The sequence below is a fragment of the Hyposmocoma kahamanoa genome, unplaced genomic scaffold (genome assembly GCF_003589595.1).
Source record: "Hyposmocoma kahamanoa isolate Upper Pololo Valley unplaced genomic scaffold, ASM358959v1 102, whole genome shotgun sequence".
NCBI classification, from domain to species: Eukaryota; Metazoa; Arthropoda; class Insecta; order Lepidoptera; family Cosmopterigidae; genus Hyposmocoma; species Hyposmocoma kahamanoa.
In genome coordinates, this window is record NW_020653337.1 from 16,401,190 (window position 1) to 16,419,267 (window position 18,078).

General features: G+C 35.5%; 2 protein-coding genes across 3 annotated transcripts; one reads left to right on the forward strand and one right to left on the reverse strand.

The window, feature by feature from the left end:
• Window positions 1–784: 784 nt before the first annotated feature.
• Window positions 785–3,010, reverse strand: LOC113237267. The gene is made up of 6 exons (XM_026473660.1): window positions 2,807–3,010; window positions 2,320–2,511; window positions 2,046–2,108; window positions 1,599–1,752; window positions 1,124–1,277; window positions 785–1,046 (listed from the first exon to the last, which is right to left on the reverse strand). Exons 1-6 carry the CDS (start codon window positions 3,008–3,010, stop codon window positions 1,007–1,009), a joined length of 807 nt encoding a protein of 268 aa, XP_026329445.1. The 3' UTR covers window positions 785–1,006.
• A 349-nt stretch (window positions 3,011–3,359) lies between these two features.
• LOC113234183 (transmembrane 9 superfamily member 2) lies at window positions 3,360–16,841 on the forward strand. Of its 2 annotated transcripts, XM_026469474.1 has the most exons (10): window positions 3,360–3,631; window positions 3,883–4,278; window positions 6,461–6,616; window positions 9,960–10,295; window positions 10,745–10,837; window positions 11,542–11,747; window positions 13,783–13,942; window positions 14,883–14,900; window positions 14,966–15,127; window positions 16,491–16,841. In XM_026469474.1, the coding sequence occupies exons 1-10, from the start codon at window positions 3,488–3,490 to the stop codon at window positions 16,830–16,832; spliced, it is 2,013 nt and encodes a 670-aa protein (XP_026325259.1). In that variant the 5' UTR covers window positions 3,360–3,487; the 3' UTR covers window positions 16,833–16,841. The 2 variants fall into 2 exon arrangements, with proteins under 2 accessions (XP_026325259.1, XP_026325270.1); XM_026469485.1 differs by lacking the exon at window positions 14,883–14,900.
• The last annotated feature ends 1,237 nt before the right edge of the window (window positions 16,842–18,078 follow it).

Genomic DNA, 18,078 nt, shown 5'->3' on the forward strand with positions numbered 1-18,078 from the left:
CGATTTCTACCAAGCGTCGACGCGTCGCGATGCTTCGACTCTGCGGGTCGTATTATAGAACTCTACTCAATGCTCAAGTCAGGATTGCACTGGAAACACAAGCACTGGAAATACGACCGCAATGGCAGGGACTTGAGTATGATTTCGAGTGCTTTAAACCATACTCAAGTAGTAGTAATAGTAGAGTTCTAGAATACGACCCTTCGCCAGTGTGAGTCGGTTTAAGTCTATATATAAATAACTTCCAACACGGTTCTAGTCTGAAATGTGTATATACATATGTATATATATATGTGTGTGTGTATGTATTAGTAAGTATAAATTTATTTAGATATATTTACATATACATATATTTTCGTAAGTATATCGTTATTTATTAAATATTTGATAAATTACTGTTTTTATTTAATTTATTTATTTTGTACTTTTTTTATTTATACAACTAATTTATATTTTGTTTATTTGCAAAATTCGCACACTACGTCTGCCGCTCCAATTAGCTTACCTCTACCTCAAAGGTTGTCTGGAATAGATCGCTCTTAGCATTGGAGCGGGGAGAGAGACGCATGCACACACATAAGGTTTAGTATTTTTGCAGAGTTGTGTACATGAAGGCTAGTGATTTATTTAATAATAGCTCGTTAGTATTCATTCAATTTCATTTATTATTTACATCTTACATACTACGGTACTTAATTAAGTTCTATTACCTAATTTAGTAAAGATTGCAGGCAACAAGCTGGATATATACAGCTTAAATATGGCAACAAAATGCAGTTATGATACTTCAAAACTACTTTAATATAATTTTATTCAGCCTGCTTGAGATTTCGTCAAGTGTTTGTTTCTACAAAATTGTATGTTTTTTTTTATTTCGGCAGAAGAGCTGGAGTCGTGACTCCGCATCGGAAACAATAATTTTTCTCTAAAATATAACACTTTTAAATTGTCCGTGAAACTGCGTGGATCCAAATTCAATCAGCATTCACAATAAATTGATTCAATATTATTGTCGATGTGCCACAGCTTCTACAGCAACTAATAGCCTGGAAATATTAAATTAGGTAACGAAATTTTTTTATAAACATAACAGAAATTTTAAACATATTATCTATACACTTACTTTTCCAATAAGACATTTCTGTGTCTCTCAATCTCAATTCTATCTTTCTCCATTTTCAGTCTAATATTGTTGCACCTTTTTTTCTCAAGTAGCTTCTGTTTTTCAATTCTTATTCTCTCTTCTTCTAGATTTAAAAGTCTATCGTGAACAAGTCCTAGAATGGAAATATGTCCACTTGCACCAAACTTAAGTATGTCTTAAACCATTGCTTAAATTATCTCCTAACACAACATACTAAGTGTCTTTTGCATTGAAAGCATTGATTTAGACAAACTTAAATTTAGTGTAAGTGAATAGATGAAGTAATATGAGTGTTATTAATTAAGTTATTATGACTCATAAACAATAAAAATAGTTATAGTTTATGACATGGAATGTATAAAATATGTATGATAATGGGAATCAAATACAAGCTTGCCAGCCTTTAAACAGTGTCAAAAATCTAGAGCATATTTTTTCAAACAATAATACTTACGAACAGGTCTATTCCTCTTCCACAATGGTTTACTAGCAGTAGGGGCTGAAGATACCTCATTTGATCCAAGAGCTGTGTCAGGATCCATTACCACTCCCCCTTCAAGGCTCATTTCTAACTCTGTTGGATTAAAATGGTGGTCTGTTGACCATTTCTGAAAGCAAATGGGTTGCTCTTTAGTACTTTTTAAAAAACTAAAGCTCCACATTCATCACTGTACTTGTTTAAATGTGATAGGGAACATGTTTGTAATTTAATGCCTTATTTAGCATACATGTTAGCCAACATATAGATATTTTATGTCATATGTGTTAAATGACAATACATGTTAGCTAGCATCAAGATTCATAGCACACATGTTGGCTAACATGACCAACATGGGCAGTGTTAAAAACAGTATAAATGACATAATTTTTCATAAAACTTTTATGTAACCTTAAGACCTACCATTGTACTTGTTGGATCAGCTCCACATAGATCATCAGCTGTTGCATTGCTTGGAGCTGACACCTGGAAAATATAGATTCAGTATTGAAAAGTACTCTTTTTTGAAGTATGTAATTTTTGGAGGAGGTTCTCTCCTCCAAAAATTACATACTGTTGATAGCAGTACAACATTGCTATCAACATAATAGTAAGCAATTATTAATGGTGTTGACAAATAAAAAAGAATTCCGTGTTCAAATCAAAAGCTACTAAAAGCAAGTTTTTTCATATTTACCATAGTGTTTCCATTGATAGTAGTTTCAGGTACTCCTGATAACCCAAATACAGAAGTATTAGTGCAGATCAGTCTCAATATCTTCTCTTCAGCTTCTGTCAGTTGAGCATTTGAATTACAACCTGGTGTAAAACGATTTTTACGGATTTTGAATGCTTTTTTCTTCACATTCGATTTCCAGTCTCTCCATGTCTATAAAAGTCAGAATTACTAGGTTAACTTTGTACAGATATTATTATATTACATTTTTTCACAGCCAGTTTTGGTGAAATTACAGGCACATGGGACTTTCCAACTTGGTCTCAGGGTGACGGGCGCAGTGGCACTGCCCCTCAGCACTTTGCCATTTAAAGCTCTGAGTGGTACTGCAACTGTTGTGGACAGCCGTGATGTTCACCTTCCAGCACTTGGTCTCATAAAATGATATGAATTTTGAGAGAAAACTTTAAAGAATTCGAAATGAAGAGCTGTTACAAATTGTAGTTACTTGTTGCCATTTATCAGGAGTCTTTATAGCACCGGAGCCAAAACCTGAATTCGCATTAAGTTTTTCCGTAATCTTGATCCAAGCGTTTGTTTGGCGTATCCTGCCCTCTAGTCCTGTAAATTTCCCTACAGCCAGTTCTTTGTCTTGCTCCAAAAACTGCAGAAGCATATTCAATTGCTCAGGACTTGCTTTGCGTCTCTCCATGACAAAAATGTTATATTTCAAAAAAACTAATGTATAAAGAAACGTAACTGTGTTGTTGAACTATTACTAAATCATTAGCAATGACGAAAACTCTATATCAAATTCAGAAAAACCGAACAAAAACAGCTCTGTCTACGAAAACAGTTTTCAGTTTTGTTTTGTTTTTTGACATTTTCGTTCTGAAACACTATTTTAGTTTATTTATTTATTGCCGCAACAACTGCTATAGTGTTTTAAAAATAATTGTAATACGTTTAAAAAGAATTCTCTCTCTTGACATTTTTCAATAATTTGAAATTAGCAACACTGGTAGTGGTGACGTTTTCGTGAGCGACTGGACGAAATTCATTGAAAAATCGCATTAATTTAACTTCGTCTCCCAGAAATCGTAGGATATCTTGTGTTAGGCACGAATATGTTCAGTTGTTTAACTTGCACGTGCGGCTTATGATAGTTTTCACTTGATAGATTGTGTGAATGTTGCAAACAAACGTCATGGGTGTACCGACGTTGGTGGCTTGCGCATTATTACTTTTAACGCCTGCTAAAGGGTTTTATTTACCCGGTTTGGCGCCCGTGAACTATTGCACCCAGGCCGAAGACAATGGGAAATCCTGCAAGGTGAGTTAAAGTATAAAACACGGAACACCGGCTATTAACATCCGACCCCATGCGGCCGTAGGATCCATCACTTTTATTACTCAGTAATAATTAACCACATTAAACATTTGAAATTGCGATAAGCAGTTTCCGATAACAGAAAGTGAATTTGTTAAATTATATTCAAATATTGACTAAAAATTCTATTTTAAACGTAATTGTTTGACTTTATGTATGCTGTCGTATATACATATTTTCATGTTTTATTTCAGAGTGTAATTCCTCTGTTTGTAAACAGACTAAACACTGAAGAATCAGTGATACCATTTGAATATCATCATTTTGATTTCTGTGTATCTGATGAAACACAATCACCAGTGGAAAATCTTGGTCAAGTAGTGTTTGGAGAACGAATACGTCCAAGTCCATATAAACTCAATTTTAAAGAGAATGTTGAGTGTAAAGCAGTATGTACTAAGACATATCGACTGTCGGACCCAGAGGCCCACAAGAAGCTAAATTTACTAAAGGTGGGCGCAGGGCTGTATTATCAGCACCACTGGATCCTTGATAATATGCCTGTGACCTGGTGCTACCTGGTCAATGATGGAGGCAGGATTTATTGCAGTACTGGATTTCCTATGGGCTGCCAAATCAATAAAATTATGGTGAGTTATTTATTTGTCATGTATATATACATATAGTTATATTTTTGTTGTTTTATTTTTTTTTATATATATTATATGGTGAACAGCTATGGAGTGTAATTTTCTCTCTGCAAACTTACTCCCTGAATGCTATAACTTGGGCCTTCTCAAGGTGAGCACAAATAGGAATTATTTAGGTATGCATGCTTCATTGTCAACCTCATTACCACTTTTGATCAGGTGAGATGGAGGTCAGACGCATATTTATTTTTTTATAAATTTAAATAAAATAAAAAATATCTAAATAAAATATTATTTAGTTTCTATATTTTTTAACCCATCCTTGTGCCTGTGTATTCTATTTAAAGCTTATCTAGCTATGAATAGTTGTCACATAGTCGACATTGTTATAGCATATTCAACAATATCCATCTAGTTATATAGGTTGCAATAGCTAAAGCTACATATAACTTATGTTATGCAAGTACTATAGACCAACCTAAAACAATAACAAAGTCTCTTTATGGCATTAAGGATTGTGTATTAAAATTCAATCTAAAGCAATGATGACTAATCTTAAGAGGAATGTTTTCCAAAGCTATTGTTGTAGTTTTAAATTTTTGTCTTTTATTTTCCCATCACTGGAATCTTAAATTCTTTAACATTCCTAGGAGTGACTGCTAGTGCTGAGAATATTATATTTTATTAGAGTAGAAATTGCTTCACATTGGGGAATTCCAGGTAATAGATTATTAAAAAAAGAATAATAATTTATTTGTCCAAGCTGAACAGTTTCTTCTTTGTTATCGAATTAGGACACTACACACAATATAAGTTAATGTATGTATTGTGAAGATTATTTAAGTTTTTGATTGCATGTTACAGAAACAGAATATACCATATAAATATTAAGTTACTTAGTTTATTTTATTTTCTATACATGTACACATCTGTTACTCATCCGCTGTAGGGTCCACTCAAAACCAGCATTATAGCATATTCTGGGGTGTGGCTTTAACTGAATAAGCTTTCATTTGTGTACGTCACAGCTGCAACTTACATCCGAAAGTAGTTCAAATTGTTTTGTTTTTTTGTTGTTTAAAATGTTTGCCTCATTGTTTTTGTTTTCAGTTTTGTTTTAATTTATTCTTTTTTTTTATAAATGTGTTATAGTGTTGCAATAAATATAACATAGTTGATGGATCTAAAAGTTCCGCCATGAGTGGGCTCAGGTGGTAGAATAGGCGTTCTTTGTTTTTAGTTTTATGTTGATTGATCCAAAAGTTACTGATGACATGTTTAGGTGATCATTATTAGGTTGAAGTGACTTGGCTTAATTTTTTTTACAGTTCCTATGTAACTATAATTGATAACTTCTTGCTTCGTTCATTATATCTTTTATAGAGACTTAATACAGATCTTAATGTATTTTGACATTGACCTGACATTTTTACACACATTTACTGTTTGTGTGACTGTTTCATACAGATTTTTGACTTGAATAAGATAAAATTGTTACAATTTTATTTTTTCCTGCATTTACAGTTTAGCTTTTACACACATTTATTTATTTATATTTGAGAAATTAACAGCTCAAGTGACATTGATGTAGTTACAATCAACAAAGATACTACTATTCACACACATTGTTATGTTTTATTCGCAAATGTTTAGTCAATGGAGATTATTATCTATCCCTATTTTACCCACTGGAAGAGGAGCATGATAATAAAATGTGTTATACGAAATTGCGGTAGTAAAACAGAAGTGGGTATTATTTGCTCTGTTGAAAATTTTTTCATAGATAATTTTTCATACAAACTTTTCTCTATGGGGTGAATGCACAGAGTGAAATTGTTATTCCAAATTCCGTTTGTTTGCCACTCACAAGGAAAATCCAAAACACGCAGATAAAAATCTTTCATAGATAATTACTGAAACAAGTTCTTTTTATTATACTATACCTATGGTACAACTATGCGGCGAGGATTCTGAAGGCAATAATATGCTGTGCAGACTTGGTTTGCACAGTACTAATTTACAGCCAGAAACAGTGGTGTAAAAGATCACTTAATAAAATAAATTAGCACGGACCATTAATTAAGGTATCTTTCTGCAACATTCCACTCCTTGTCGTGGAATGTTTCCTAGCTAAGAAGCAGATTGACTTGAATGGTTTAATGCACATTTGTTTATTATACAGGATACCTGCACGCCGATTGTCAATGCTTACCCTGGGCCAGTGGACGAGTACTACATTTTCAACCATGTCGATTTGGAAATAACCTACCACAGCGGTGGTGAAGAAGAATGGGGTGTCGGCTTCGGCGATAATGGCGGACGCATCATATCGGCTAAGGTAAGAATTCATAAAAATTGCTAAAGCAATTGACTAGTGTCTTAGCTCAGCGTAATCAATCAATCCAAGGCCGCAACACTGCGTGTTCGGCTACTAACGACAGTGTGAACACATTCAATGAAACTTCTTAAATGTGACTATGTGCTATACAACAAGTAACGAGCTTAATAACGTCTATAAATAGTTTTTCGGTATCAAACGCCATAATCCTCTATAGATTGCTGAACAAATGAAATAATAGTGGTAAAGCATCAGGACATTATGCTTGAGATGGAAAGCACTGCCAGTGAACACAGTATGTCACAAATTGCAAAAATTTTATTAACTCTTAATTTATTTGGTGCTTGGATCACTATGGAACATGTCACCTCATTAAAAAAAAAATAGTACATAAAAAAATCTTCAATAGAATCCAAACAGATACATCAAAATACTACCTAACGAAACTTGTGTACAAAAATCTTCGCGGCACTACTTGTTGGCTCAGTAAAAACGAATTAAAACTTCCCAATTTTAAATGTACCAAAGAAAATAGGCCCGCGCCTGTACACTGAACCAGCATTCTGATAAGAAACGTCGTCCCTGCTTCTAGGTTATGGAATAATACAGTCCAAAATAAATACCACAAGATTACCATAATTGGTGGTTACACGCAATTGGAAATTCTACACGCGATTAAATAAGCATGTTGCCAATATTTGGTGAATGAATGCCGTACGTTTCGTTACAAGTTTCACGAAATTGCGTATCAATTAAAAAAATCACAGTATTAAAAAAGACCTTGAGCAAAAAAATTGTGATCGAATCATTAATTGTAAATTAAAATCTGCCGATAACCATCAAGCGATCGCATCGAAGTGTAGTGTGTCTAGCACGAAGCGTATTATAATAATACATGCTAACATTTTGTCTGTAGATATAAAGCGTGCTATGTACAGGGCAAAGAGCACACTAATCTTGACACTTGGACTATTATTATCGTAAGCTGTATATATAGTAGAATTTAAATCTTTGAGAGTACCTTGACCCTATATTTATAAAGTACTTTATATAGAAAAAATATTTTAGTACTATGGGCTACGACCCACACTTACATAGAATATGTCAAAATGATTGAAAATTGTAAATCAATGGTGCCATTTATACGTAGGTAGTTAAAATATGCATATGAAAAAATTTACAGTTTCTGTACTTTGTGTCTGATACTGATTGTACTAAATATAACAAGCAATTTTATTACACTTTATTTGCCATCGCGTTTTAACTATATAGTTTTGGAACAGTAATTTAAGGCCTAAGCTGTTGATTACATAAAAAATCTAAAATATTTTTTATCTTGTGGTTTTCCGCCTAAAGCGGGATAACTATTCTGGGTGACATTTTATTAGCGTGCTTCATAAAAGTAGTTGAATTAAGAATAATAACGCATACACTCAACAAAGCGCCGGCCGCACTAGTGAAAACCCTGTGTCGCGGGTACCATGGTCACATACACATAGGCAACCACAAATTACACCCAAACTCACGAGAGAAATAAATGTAGGCCATATTCGGTTACGGAGGCAGTTAACATTTGAATTATAATCAGTTGTTGACTCTCACATAGACGAGCAACATCCTAGTGCAATTTAACAATACGAGGATAACTAGAAAGCAACCAAGTGTGATACACTTTTATGTATTTTAAAAACAATTTAAGTTACAATAAATTAGGATGATTTTATCACGATACATTTACGGTCTTTTTTATCATGATAAGAGATTTATGTCTACAATACGAAATAGAATAAAATACCCTGTATAAACCATTATTGTTACATGGTACAGAAAATTTATAATTATTAATACAAGGATCGAACGCAAAGAAAAATTCCTTCTATCCCGCTGGACTCAAACCAGCGACCACGTCAAACCGGGGCTATCGCTCTCCCAACTGAGCTACAGAACCAGTCAGCAAACTTTGCGAATTTCTCTATTTGCTTGTTGCAGATGTTTGTTTTTAGTTTTGACGACTTTTAAAAGTCATTAAAACGGTATTGCCAAGTCGCTGGTTCGAGTCCATCCGGATCGAAGGAATTTTTCTTGTATTCGATCTTTGTATTAAAAATTATAACAAACTATTGCAATAATTTCACAAAAATAATTGAATATCATGGTAGTAAAATATCGTGATACTGGAAGTGAACTTTTTTTCCGGGTTTAAATCGCGTGTATTGGTTTTTACAAACAAACCGTGACCATGAGACCTGTAAAGGACCCGAAACGTCGCCGTCGGTTTATTTGAAAAAACAAAATGTACGCGATTTAAATCCGGAAAAATAGTTTCATTTCCTATGTGTAACAATCGCGTAAACCCAAGAACTCGATATCGTGGTACTGAATAAAAAGAATATTTATGTTTTATGTTAAAATTTAGGTCAAAACATTTAGCCTTACGATGCATAGCGTTTACCACGAAGTCTGAGTTAGAAACATTCACTCTTATCAATGTTCCATCAGTTCCAAGATATTGTTACAAAGATAATACATTTTTAACATTGATATCATAATCCTTACCTGTTTCTGCCGCCAAACAGTAATGTCCGCATTACTATGTTCCGGTTTTGAAGGGTAAGGGTGCTGGTGAAATTACAGGCACATGGGACTTGTCAACTTATGTCTCAAGGTGACGGGCACAGTGTTAGTGCCCCTCAGATGTTTGCAATTTAAAGCTCTAAGTCGCACTGTAACTGTTATGGACAGACGCGTAGCTTACCATCAGGCGCACGACTTGTTCATACAATCACAACCTTATATCAGTAAATTATGTAACAGTCTGCCGCCAAGCAGTAATGTGAGCATTACTACGTTCCGGTTTTGAAAGTTAAGGGTGCTGGTGAAATTACAGGCACTTGTTACCATAGGTCTGGGACTTGTTAACATAGGTCTCAGGGTGACAGGCGCAGTGGCGGTGCCCCTCAGATCTTTGTGATTAAAGCTCTGAGTAGCACTGCAACTGCTTGACTCGCTTCGCATCACTTGGAAAGGAAAGTCAACTGGTCATAAATATACCCTTCCTACAATGTGTTAATTTGCATTCTTGCCATATTTACAGAGGTCATTCTATATCCGAAACTGAAACCAAATGGAAAAAAAATTTCGTAAATTTAAAACACAAGCACTGGAAATACGACCCTAATGGCAGGGACTTGAGTATGATTTTGAGTGCTTTAAACCATACTCAAATCCTGACTTGAGCATTTAGTAGAGTTCTAGAATACGACCCATAGTTAAGAAATAAAGGGTTATTTGATTAGTGAACCTCAGTGAAATCCCTACTATAAATCATTATTATTACCTCCAGGTGAAACCAGCCAGTATCGCCCATACGGACCCCAACAAACCAGTCTGTAGCAACCACGTACCACTTAAAATCCCCACCAACTTCTCTAAGGATGAGACCTTTTTTATCACTTACACATACAGCGTCACCTTCAACAAAAACAACACCATCAAATGGTCCTCGAGGTGGGACTACATCCTCGAATCGATGCCGCAGACGAACATCCAATGGTTTTCTATACTTAATTCGCTCGTCATAGTACTATTTCTTAGCGGAATGGTCGCCATGATTCTGCTCAGAACCCTACATAAGGATATTGCAAGATACAATCAAATGGAAAGCGGAGAAGACGCACAGGTAATTTTTTTTTTATTATACGATTTTGGTTTTTTTTAATGTTGGTATACTACCAAATAACCATTGAAAGACGTGTGAAGAAACGTACCGCCGTTATTGGTTTATTTAGCTTTTTTACAGATTGGTATAACGTAAGAAAGAGGGTTCCTTTGTTATGTTTATTTTAATGGCGCATTTACAACGGGTCGTCTGCAGACCTTCGGCAGACTACTTCGCCTTGCCGAAGGCGAATCACCTAGTCGCTACCGTCAGTTTCGGCTGCAAACTACCGTCACTTACTATTACTAACACCGGGACTTGGTGTAAATGCCCCATAATATTATCATAGCTTCCTTAACATTTATTTTACTTGTAGTAAATTAATTTATAATGAAGTGAACTTATTTTTATCATATATTATATTATTAGCGTTCACTTAATTATTGTACCAAACGTTCTTATCGTTGCAGGAAGAGTTCGGTTGGAAGCTGGTCCATGGAGATGTGTTCAGACCACCTCGCCGCGGCATGCTGCTTGCCGTATTCCTCGGATCCGGGTCACAGGTTCGTGAAACGTCATTATTACCTTCCCCTGAAACAGAGCGTAGTTTGAAAGCAATGGAATGCTTAGAAACTTCAAAAACATTTTGATTTACTATACAATTTCTAACTGCACTAAAATTACATACATTAGGTATACTACTGATATGTAACGGACCTCCGCTTCTGCTTCCGAAACTGCGGAAAGTCTGCACGTCTTTAAACATCTGCTTTTTTTACTGCTTCTGCGACTTTATAACGGAACTTTAATCGGTTTACAACGCGAGGAGGATGCGGCGCACATTTTATAGCAGTTTTATGTTGAACTAAATGCAATTTTTAACTGCCTCTATGGCCGAACGGTTACCATGCTGGACTGCCACGCATAGGCCCCGGGTTCGATTCCCGGACCGAGAGAAATGTTTGTTTAGCCTACATTTATTTCTCTCGTGAGTTCGGGTGTAATTTGTGATTGTCCATGGCACCCACGATACAGGGTTTCCCTAATGCAAAGTCATGAGTGTGTGTGTTATTATAAAAAAATATATATATCACACCAGAAACATGTCGTGTTTCGGAATTATTTCGTGGAGATATTTACAGTATTTAACACTTTCGGTTCCATTTCCGCTAAGATGTACTTTTGACATCTGTTTCCGTTATGACATTTCGGTTTCATGACAACCTTGTACTACAGCAGTATTTCAGAATTTACCCCAATTTTCCAGGTATTCGGCATGACTCTAGTGACGTTGGCGTTCGCATGTCTCGGGTTCCTGTCGCCGGCGAATCGCGGCGCGTTGATGACGTGCGCGCTGGTCGTGTGGGTCCTGCTCGGCGCAGCCGCTGGTTATGTCAGCGCTAGGATCTATAAAAGCTTCGGCGGACGGCGCTGGAAAAGCAATATCCTACTTACTTCTATGGTCTGCCCAGGGTTAGTTTTTAAGAAATAAAATAATTTCTTTTAACCTGGCGAAGATGAGGTGGGGTCATTATTACTCTGTAGATTTTTAATCGAGTACAGTTTTTATATGCTGCACATTATTATTATTGATCTCACGTTATTCTACCAAAATAGTTTAACTAGGAGGAGAAAATAATAGTTTCGTTTATTTTTTTATGGCATGGAACGAAAAGGTACGTTTAGTAAAATTAGTGTGATTATAAAATTTGTACAATAAACTGCATTTTTTTAATGAAATGTCCTTGAAATATTGCGCTATACGTATGCTAATATATTTTGTTAAAAATTTCTAATTTATATATAAAAAATGTAAATGAAATATGTGGTGATAATGACCCTCCTGAACCTAGACGTACTCTTTTCGTACCACATCCTTGCCGGGTTAAATTACAACTACAGTAAATACTGCACTCTAAAGTCAGTGGTGGCACTACCTAAAGTAACGCTTTATCAAGAGTACATACAATAATGTAATTATGAATTAATAGAATTGTGTTATATACAGAATGATCCAATAGACACAACAATATCAATTAGTGAGGGCACTCATAACAATGATTTTTTTTAGAAGCAGTTTCAACACAATGTGTCCTCCAGAGAAACATCCTGTACACACCCATACATACAAATATAAGTGCCTACAAATAAGTTCAACTAACTGCCCATTTTTAAGTATTATTTGTATTTGTTAACTGATTTTTTTAAATTTATTGATGACAACATTTTTGAAAATGCCGATGCCGATGATCCGTGTGCCAAGAATATTATTATTCATTTTAAAAAATTGATATTTTTGGACCGTAAATTAAATAATTGTATTAAATAATTTTTTAAGCTATACAATGGTGATATTTTGGTTTGTGGCTTAGTTAGTTACTTTCACACAGTTTCGTAATTACTGATTATTCTGATCGCCTGTAGAGAAAACTAGTCATTGACTGCACACGTGGTAACCCAAGGCAAGTCAATACAGATTGATAAAAGAATAGAAATTTTGGTTTCGAAATGGATTCTGGATACATCCCTGTTTGTGGTTAGTAAAGTTTTGAAAATAGCAATGCATGATGAGACTTTACATATCGACTGTAAACTGGCAACCAGTACTATCTCAATTTTGACAACTTTACAGATGAAGAAAAAATAATTTATATATGTTCCAGTTTATTAAATAAAAATAAGTAGTGTACACACATGTGTAATAAAAATATTTATAAACTACGTATTTTTATTTAATTTATCAGATGCTATATAAATGATGCATACAATTTTTTTCTTTATCCTGTAAAGTTGTCAAAATTGAGATAGTACCGATTGCCAGTTCAAAATCGATATATCAAGTTTCGACTGTGCTGTCAGTGGCTTCCTAGAATAGCAACGTATCTAAAAATAATGTTGTTCATCAAATAGCAGGTAATAACGTTCCAATGTTGTCATTATTTATTGGATTTGGTGGCTTTGCCAGGTCTGTTCATTTATATTAAGTTGTTCAGTGTGTAATTTAATTTTGACTTTTTTATGAATTTACATGAAATTGGAATGCGATTATAGGTCTATAGTCTCTGCCTACCCCAGTGGGAGGCAGGCGTGATTATATGTATGCATGTCGTATCTAACGGACAATCGTATATAGAGCGAGTTAAAAAGTTGGAATTGGATTGGGGTCGTTGGTGTAGTGATATCGCGCGCCGCTAAATGTCACCTGTGGATAGAAAACAGTCTTATTTAGTGTTCTTTAGATGGCAGTGAACAAAAGGAGTGTGTTGTACTAACAACTCTTGTAATTAAAAAAGTATGGTAAATTACATTTGTAAATTCTACACTTGTTTTAAATAAAGAATGCGCGTGCGTCTGTACATGCTGCGCTAGCCAATTGCTCTAATCGCTCTACTCCCTGCCCCGCGCCCTCACGTCCTCAGGTCCTCACGTCGCTCCCGCTAACCGGCGGAAACAGAACAATATAAATACGTGTTACGATTAACTTTAATCATGAGTATGTGCATTGCAGTGTGGTGTTCTCGCTGTTCTTCATAATGAACCTGGTGCTGTGGGGCAAGGGTTCCTCGGCGGCGGTGCCATTCTCCACGTTGGTGGCGCTACTGGCGCTGTGGTTCGGCGTCTCGGTACCACTCACCTTCATCGGCGCTTACTTCGGTTTCAGGAAGAGGGTCAGTTCCATAATATTTTACTTCTAGCTAACAAAAAAAAAGTATCTTATAGCATAAGAATGTTGGGATCATAATCTAACCATGTGCAGTGTTGAAAGTTATCAGAGCAGTCGGTCCGAACAATTTCAGGTTTTTTTAATTAGATTATGATTAATATGTCATGCCGCCTATCCCAAAAACACCTGATTCGTCAGGGAGTTGCTTTAAAAAACCGCATATCTTTAGTACAAAGCCAATGGAATTGTATGGCAGTCCGATAGCAAGCCTTTTAACATATTCAAAGTACAATTTCACTTCACAATACAGTAGTGATGCAACAGATTTCTGTTTCGCAACTGCGGAAGTTCCGCACACGTTTTTACTTCTGTTTCCTTTTTTGCTTTCGCAATTTTTATAACCGAACTTTAATCGGAAGTTTAAAACGATCGCAACGGGTGTGGCGCGCGCGCAGATCGCTTTGCGATGGGGAACGCATTTTTGATGGTGTAGGCAGGCTAAAAGCAAGAAAGTTACAAAGAAGCGACAGCTTTTGGTACCGCCTTGCTTTCCATACTAGTACATTTTACGCGCTATTGCACGCTAGTTTGCAATTAGGAATTAGGTAAACAGGATTACATAAAGAGAAGTTTTGTGTTAAGTGCGATTATGACATCAAAAACGTTTCGTTGAGATACTTTATCCACTTCCGCATCCGCTTTCTTGTCCGCTAAGATTTACTTTTGACATCTGTTTCCGTTATGACACTTCCGTTGCATCACTACAAACAGCGATGTAATAAGTGTGGAAATAAAACTATTTTGAAACCACTGGCCACTATTCTTAAAAAAGGGATATCTCATCTTGAAATGAATTAATAATTAACAAAACCAATTTTCTTTATTATTTACGTTTTTTTCAATTAATTACTTCTCTGTTGCTTCACTGTTCTTTTTGTTTTTAGATGACGTCAGTCAATAACGTAAGTATATTTTGATTGTTCATCTCGTTCCCCATAGTACATCTACATTGTGTACTTATTTTCAGATTTTGGACCACCCAGTGCGCACCAATCAGATTCCGCGGCAAATCCCAGAGCAAACTTTGTACACCCAACCACTACCCGGAATTGTCATGGGCGGAGTGTTGCCTTTCGGATGCATCTTCATACAGCTATTCTTTATACTGAATTCGCTCTGGTCTAATCAGGTATGAAATTTTAAGTAATCCATAATCATTTTTTACCTTGAAACCCTATTGTTCATTTTTGATATTATTGTTCTAATTGTTTGTATTAAGTTTATTAAATATCATGATGTTTTACTACTGCAACTGGGACGTAGCTCGGATTGTGTAGCGAGAGGTACTTTCATGAATTTAAACTGGAATAATCTTCAAAACTTGGTTTATTGTACTTTTTTACATATTTTCAGCGTTGGGTTATATTTCGTAATATCAAGATGTTCTCTTCTTATTTCATTTTTCAAAAAACATTCTAATTACAAAACTATATTTTTTCATTTCATTCATTCAGCCAGTGATTCTACTCATAGAGTAGAGCCTAGACTACACTACCATGATATTCAATTATTTTTTGTGTAACTTACTACACTAGTTTGTTATAATTATTAATAAAAAGACCAAAGACTAAGAAAAATTCCTTCAACATTTCGTGACTGAATGCTGAAGGTGCAGCTGCGAATCCACCCGGATAGAAGAAATTTTTCTTAGTGTTCGATCTTTGTATAGAAAATTGATATTCTATTTAAAATAATAACACATCAAATCACAGGAAACGAAGAAATAGTAGATTGTACAACAAGTGCATAAAACGCGTCATTTTGCTCGAGACGAATATGTCTATATGGATACTTAAGTCGAGGGTAAAATGGGTTTTATGAACGAGTTATACACTCTGCTTTTCACTTCGATTGCGAGGAAATTAAACAGCTGTATGACAAATGAACGATTAATTAATTAAAATTGAATGTAAAATTACAACTATTAGACATATTTAATGTGATGGTTTTTTATTATATGCACTAGAGCATAAAATCCTATTTTATGCAGCCTACACCAGCATAAATACAAACTTTAAGAGCATGAGAAGTGAAGAAATATTTTTGATTTTTTACGCACACATTCATAGCCTCAAACTGGAAAACCCTGTATCGCCGCATAGCGGATGAAGAACGATAGTAAACCCCTGAACCGGCCATTATGCTTTGACAAAAGTGGCCGTCAGATATCTGGTCAACGGATCGTAGCCTTTAAGAAGCAAGATAAAAGCTCGTTCGCGAGAAGTTCCGCCTACGGCCCTCCGCGACCAGAGATTTTTCCACCGATTAATTTATAATACTGTAAAAAATTCAGAAAAAGTACTTGCAAGGTCGAGTCTGAACTCGTGCGCCTTCTTTGAAATTGAACTTTTATACGTAACCGGGTCACGTTTTTTATGTTATAGACCGTAGTGTCAATAAATATGTGTTTAGTGTTCATTGGTTTTGTAAGGCTTGCTGGGTCTGCTAATGTAAATGAGAGCAACTTTAAAATAATTTCAATATCTTTCCAGATGTATTACATGTTCGGACTTCTCTTCATCGTATTCGTGATCCTAGTAATCACGTGCTCGCAGACGACTATCCTACTCTGTTATTTCCACCTCTGCGCCGAAGATTACCACTGGTGGTGGAGAGCCTTCCTCAGCTCCGGCTCCACAGCTGGATACCTATTCATCTACTGCTGCCATTACTTCGTCACAAAGCTCAACATTACAGACGCCGCCTCCACTTTCCTATACTTCGGCTATACCTTCATTATGGTGTTCCTATTCTTCCTTCTAACGGGCACAATCGGCTTTATGGCTTGCTTCTGGTTTGTAAGGAAGATCTACAGTGTAGTGAAAGTTGATTAGATAAAAAGTGCCAAGTGACCATTGTGATGTGCATTAGTAAAATGTATATGATTTTTAAGGCCGAATGTCGGTAAGCTACGTGAGCTTTTTGCTTTAGTGCTAATAAAACTAGAGGCAACCTATTTTTCTTATTATCTACATTTAGTAATGTTGGCACACCTGACTATAAGCAGTAATGAGAATAGTCTAAAGGTGAGTTCCCAAGGTCTGTGATCGGACCGCGCCAAGCCTTTAAGGCTCCGTCGGGTCCGCTTGTGCTGGTGACTTCAACACGATTTTCACTTGGCGCATTCACGCCCGTATAAATCACAGACCGTGGGAAAGCACGTTAATATCCATATGGTGATATTCACATATATGGCTTACAGACCGACTTATTTTACTTATGTGTTATATGAGCCGTGATTCTGGCAACTATATAATTACATAGAAAGTACAGTTAATTTGGTGTTTTCTACATGGTGGTGTTAATTAAGTTGCTCGATCTGTATAATATTTTGTAACAATCAACAAATTAAGAAATAAAATTGTTTAAATTTTGTGTTCACTTTAGAAAACTCCTAAACCATCAGGACTTCTTTAGCTTACAAAGGATGTTTACAACTGTATATAATAACCCTTTCTACATGGCGATTATTATCTAGATTTGTACATTGAATAGCATATTTGATTATCATAGTCGATTAATATCCACGTCACAATGGCCACTGCAAACATGAGAAGGGTTAATGCGTCCAGTCCAAATAATGGTACGACGAGTTGACAAGTGAGAGACTGTACAGAATGTGATTATGTATTAAAGTTTATAATGGCAAGTAAATTAGTCACGACGCCGTTCATAAGTTCTCTAATTAGTCCAGACAAAGGGTTGCAATGAGGACTTCGTCTGAAGGCAAATTGACTGATTCAATTTCCTATCTTATTTGTAAGATAAAGAAAGAAATCTGACGTTAAGTTATTCAGATCAATCATAGATCGTATGGCTATTATTGCTGCCTGCATAATTAAGGGATATTACAAAGCCAGCCACTTCAAAGATCCTTTGATCTGGACGTGTAATCTTTCTTTTAAGGAAATACCAAGTTTGTACGTAAATGTGTTGATTTGCAAATAGGTTTCGACATTCCTCTGCCCTTTGTATATGTCTCTCTGTCCTCAAAACAACACATTTGTGTCTTAACTGTATCTTATTTTATTGTTGCTATTATTATTAATTGTAATTTAGCCGCCGAAGAATGACCGGTTT

Coding starts and splice junctions, on each gene's coding strand:
- LOC113237267 (XM_026473660.1), bottom strand. CDS start 3,010: ATGGAGAGACGCAAAGCAAGTCCTGAGCAATTGAATATGCTTCTGCAG. Junction 2,109..2,319: donor CTATCAATGGAAACACTATG/GTAAATATGAAA, acceptor TATATTTTCCAG/GTGTCAGCTCCAAGCAATGC. Junction 1,278..1,598: donor GAAGAGGAATAGACCTGTTC/GTAAGTATTATT, acceptor TTTCCATTCTAG/GACTTGTTCACGATAGACTT.
- LOC113234183 (XM_026469474.1), top strand. CDS start 3,488: ATGTTGCAAACAAACGTCATGGGTGTACCGACGTTGGTGGCTTGCGCA. Junction 4,279..6,460: donor GCCAAATCAATAAAATTATG/GTGAGTTATTTA, acceptor TTTATTATACAG/GATACCTGCACGCCGATTGT. Junction 15,128..16,490: donor ATTCGCTCTGGTCTAATCAG/GTATGAAATTTT, acceptor ATATCTTTCCAG/ATGTATTACATGTTCGGACT.